Here is a 2,929-nt window from a genome sequence, read left to right on the forward strand (position 1 = left end):
CGAGAAAGAGGCTGGGCTGGCCGAGCTGGCGTGGGAAGGGTCTCGCTGGGGTTACCTGACTCAAACGTAAATAGACGCGAAACTTGACTTTCCTAGTTTAGTTCACCTTCCAGATGGCAGTGTGGGGTCAAGGAACAGCACTGTAAGTAATAAATCTTATGTTTGTCTCTACGGTCAAAGCTAAAGGCTTCTTTTTCTGGCTTTAAACAGCACTTCCCCCCTTCCAATCTAAAATTTACAAGCTACATACCGGTAAGATGATGGCAGTGCTTGAAGCTGAGGAAATGGTTTAGTCTTTACAGTGCTGTAGGCCTCTGTGTTCTTTTTTTATGGTCATTGCTTTTTAATTATTTAATTATTTTATACTTCAGGTATACGAAGAAAAGGATTATAGAAGAGTTAGATTTGTTGGACGACAAAAGGAGGTAACTCATTCTACTTTTACTCACAGGAGAGGGGGTGGCTTGGGGTTTTTTTGTACTTGATACTAGTGTCCTTGAGTTGACATAAGCAACAATAACAACAACCAAAAGTCCAACTAACTAAAAAAAAACCCAACAAAACCCACCATCAAATCCCACCAAAGAAAGAAATCCCACCAAAGAAAGAAATCCCACCAAACAAAGCTGTTTTGGGTTTCAGTGGTGGGTTGGGGTTTTCTTTCACTACAGTGAAAAGTCTTTTAAGACACCTGTGTACCTCCCTGCTTCTGGTAAATTTGGAAAGTTCAAGCTTGCTCTACACCTCTTAAGCACTTACATTTAGGCTGTGGAATTTGTAGGCATTTGAGCTTTTTAAACTTGGACATTTATTGTTTTAAGTGTTATAAGAAAATTGTAATACTATTTGATTCTGAAAAATCACATTAATGCTCTGCTGAATTGTGGATCTATATACCTGTTTAAACGTGTGTTTTGAAGCTTAATTTGCCTCTGCATAGTTAAAACCTCGATCTTTGCACAAACTGCATAGGAGTTTTTAACAAGGGCACTTCATTTCCAGCGGCTGCCAAGCATTTGCTGAAACAGTGATGTGGTTTAACAAATAAAACTAAATTTTAAAGCATTATGAAATAATGAAGCCTCAAAGACAACATCTAGTGACATGAGCAACAGCCAAATATACTACTGTGAAACTGTCTCGTGGGCCTGTGGCCGCTGCTTATCAATAGAGCGGCTGTGTGAAACTGTAAGTCCGTCCTTTATCACTGACTAATGATGGAGCAGCAGAGCTCGCTGAGGGGTCTGCTGGCCTTTGGGAGAGAAGTGGAGATTGTTTCAGCTAAGTTGTATTCCTCAATACCTGAGCATCTGGTTAGTGCCTTAGTGTTAATGCTGGAAATGTGTGGGTATGGTGGAGGCATAGAAGGTGTGTTAGATTTTGGATGTAGCTGTGCATAAACATTCCCTTCCTAAATCACCCTGAACTAATTATGCTGATTTCTGGTTTTTCATGCTGAGTTTACCTCATTGTATCTGTGATGCAGTTTAACTCGTGCTGTGGTTAAAATAGGAATTCTACATGGGAAATAGTTAAATTAAAATGTCACTTAAAATGCTGAAGTACTTTACGTCTGGGAGGTTAGTAGCAAAGTAGGTTTCTTGCAAATGCAATGCCTGTTTCTGCGCTACTCCTGTAACTGTAGGAAATGCTCCTTGAGCCTGATTCTCCACAGGACGCTGGTTCCTGTGATGTGCCTTTGCGAGAGGCTGATTTTGGACTCTCTGTATAGTGAGGAACACCCAGGGTTTTCAGCTGGGACCAGTTCCTTCTTCTCCAGCCAACACTGAGCTTTAAGTCTGCCGAGCAAGGTTTAATGCTAGGCTTTAATTTGAAGTTGGAAGGAAGTTCTGAATACTGAAACAATCCTCGTGTGCTTATTAGTGAGATCTCTCTAGGAGCTTTGCTGTTTCCCTAGGAGATCCCCCAGTGTGTTATAGCTGCTAGTATTAGGGTTTCACAGCCATGTCTGTAGTCCAAACGTTATCTTGTTTCTGAAGCTAAAGGTAGTCTGAGAAGCTGGTGACTGTAGTTTCTTGGGCACTTCTCTTTGCCTTCATATGCTCTGGCTGGTCGAGCCCAGCTTGCGGGCACTGCCTCGGCAGCTTTCTTGTCTGGGGCGCACTGCCTCTGGACCCAGGTGCTCTTAGTGAGGATATCTGGGCCCATGCCTGGGTGCTGCATGTGGCCTCTCCAGGCCAGGGGCACGGTCCAGAGTATGTGGCTATTGTCCCTGCCAGCCTAATAGCGTTTATCCATGTGTTTTAGCTAAAATCATTGTCCTCTGCATGGGATGTGCAGAACCAAGGGGTTAGTGCTTTCTGGCTTTCCAGCAAGTAGCTGTGAGAAAACTGAGCATGGCAACTGTTAAACTGTATCTGCTGCAGTCAGACTAGGGTCATCCTGCCCTCCTACAGTCCCTAAGGTATCACAGGACCTATTTCACCACCACTGTTTCCACTTCAGCTCTGCTCTTTCTGTTAGGTTGGTGAAGTGGCTGAAGTCGTGAGGGAAGCTGACCTTGGAGCTGGTCCAGTTTAAATACAACCTCCTGCCTTCCCTCTGGATCTTTGGACCTGGTCTGCTCCAGGTCTGGTTTTATCTCAGCCTCCCAGACTATGGACTGGCATAGTTAAGTACAGGGAAAGAAGCAGCAATGGGACTGTCAAAGTGGCACTATGGCCAGGAAAAAAACTGTTCATTGAATTATGCGTTGGGCAAGGAATGTTTGGGTGTGTGGAGGGAAACAGCCCCTTCCCACCAGCTGCTGCTGTGCTTTAATTGAAGAGACATGACGTAACTGAAACCACTTCTTTTTTCCTCAGTGTCTCTCTTTTTTTTTTTTTTTTTTTTCCCCTGGCTTGGGAACTGTTAATGGGGCAAAAATTAAATGGGAAAATAGTAAAAAAAATCCAAGGCATGGATAATA

The 2,929-nt window shown here is 43.5% G+C and overlaps 1 protein-coding gene across 1 annotated transcript in view; it reads left to right on the forward strand.

The window, feature by feature from the left end:
• Window positions 1-257: 257 nt before the first annotated feature.
• The window catches only part of NDUFS6 (NADH dehydrogenase (ubiquinone) Fe-S protein 6, 13kDa (NADH-coenzyme Q reductase)), a 6,205-nt gene continuing 3,533 nt past the window's right edge, over window positions 258-2,929 (forward strand). Inside the window, exons 1-2 of the mRNA XM_010145311.1 lie at window positions 258-287; window positions 372-425. Coding sequence (XP_010143613.1) covers window positions 258-287; window positions 372-425 — 84 coding nt within the window. The remainder of the gene's footprint in view (window positions 288-371; window positions 426-2,929) is intronic.

The sequence above is a fragment of the Buceros rhinoceros genome, unplaced genomic scaffold (assembly GCF_000710305.1).
Source record: "Buceros rhinoceros silvestris isolate BGI_N320 unplaced genomic scaffold, ASM71030v1 scaffold8161, whole genome shotgun sequence".
Lineage (NCBI taxonomy): Eukaryota > Metazoa > Chordata > Aves > Bucerotiformes > Bucerotidae > Buceros > Buceros rhinoceros.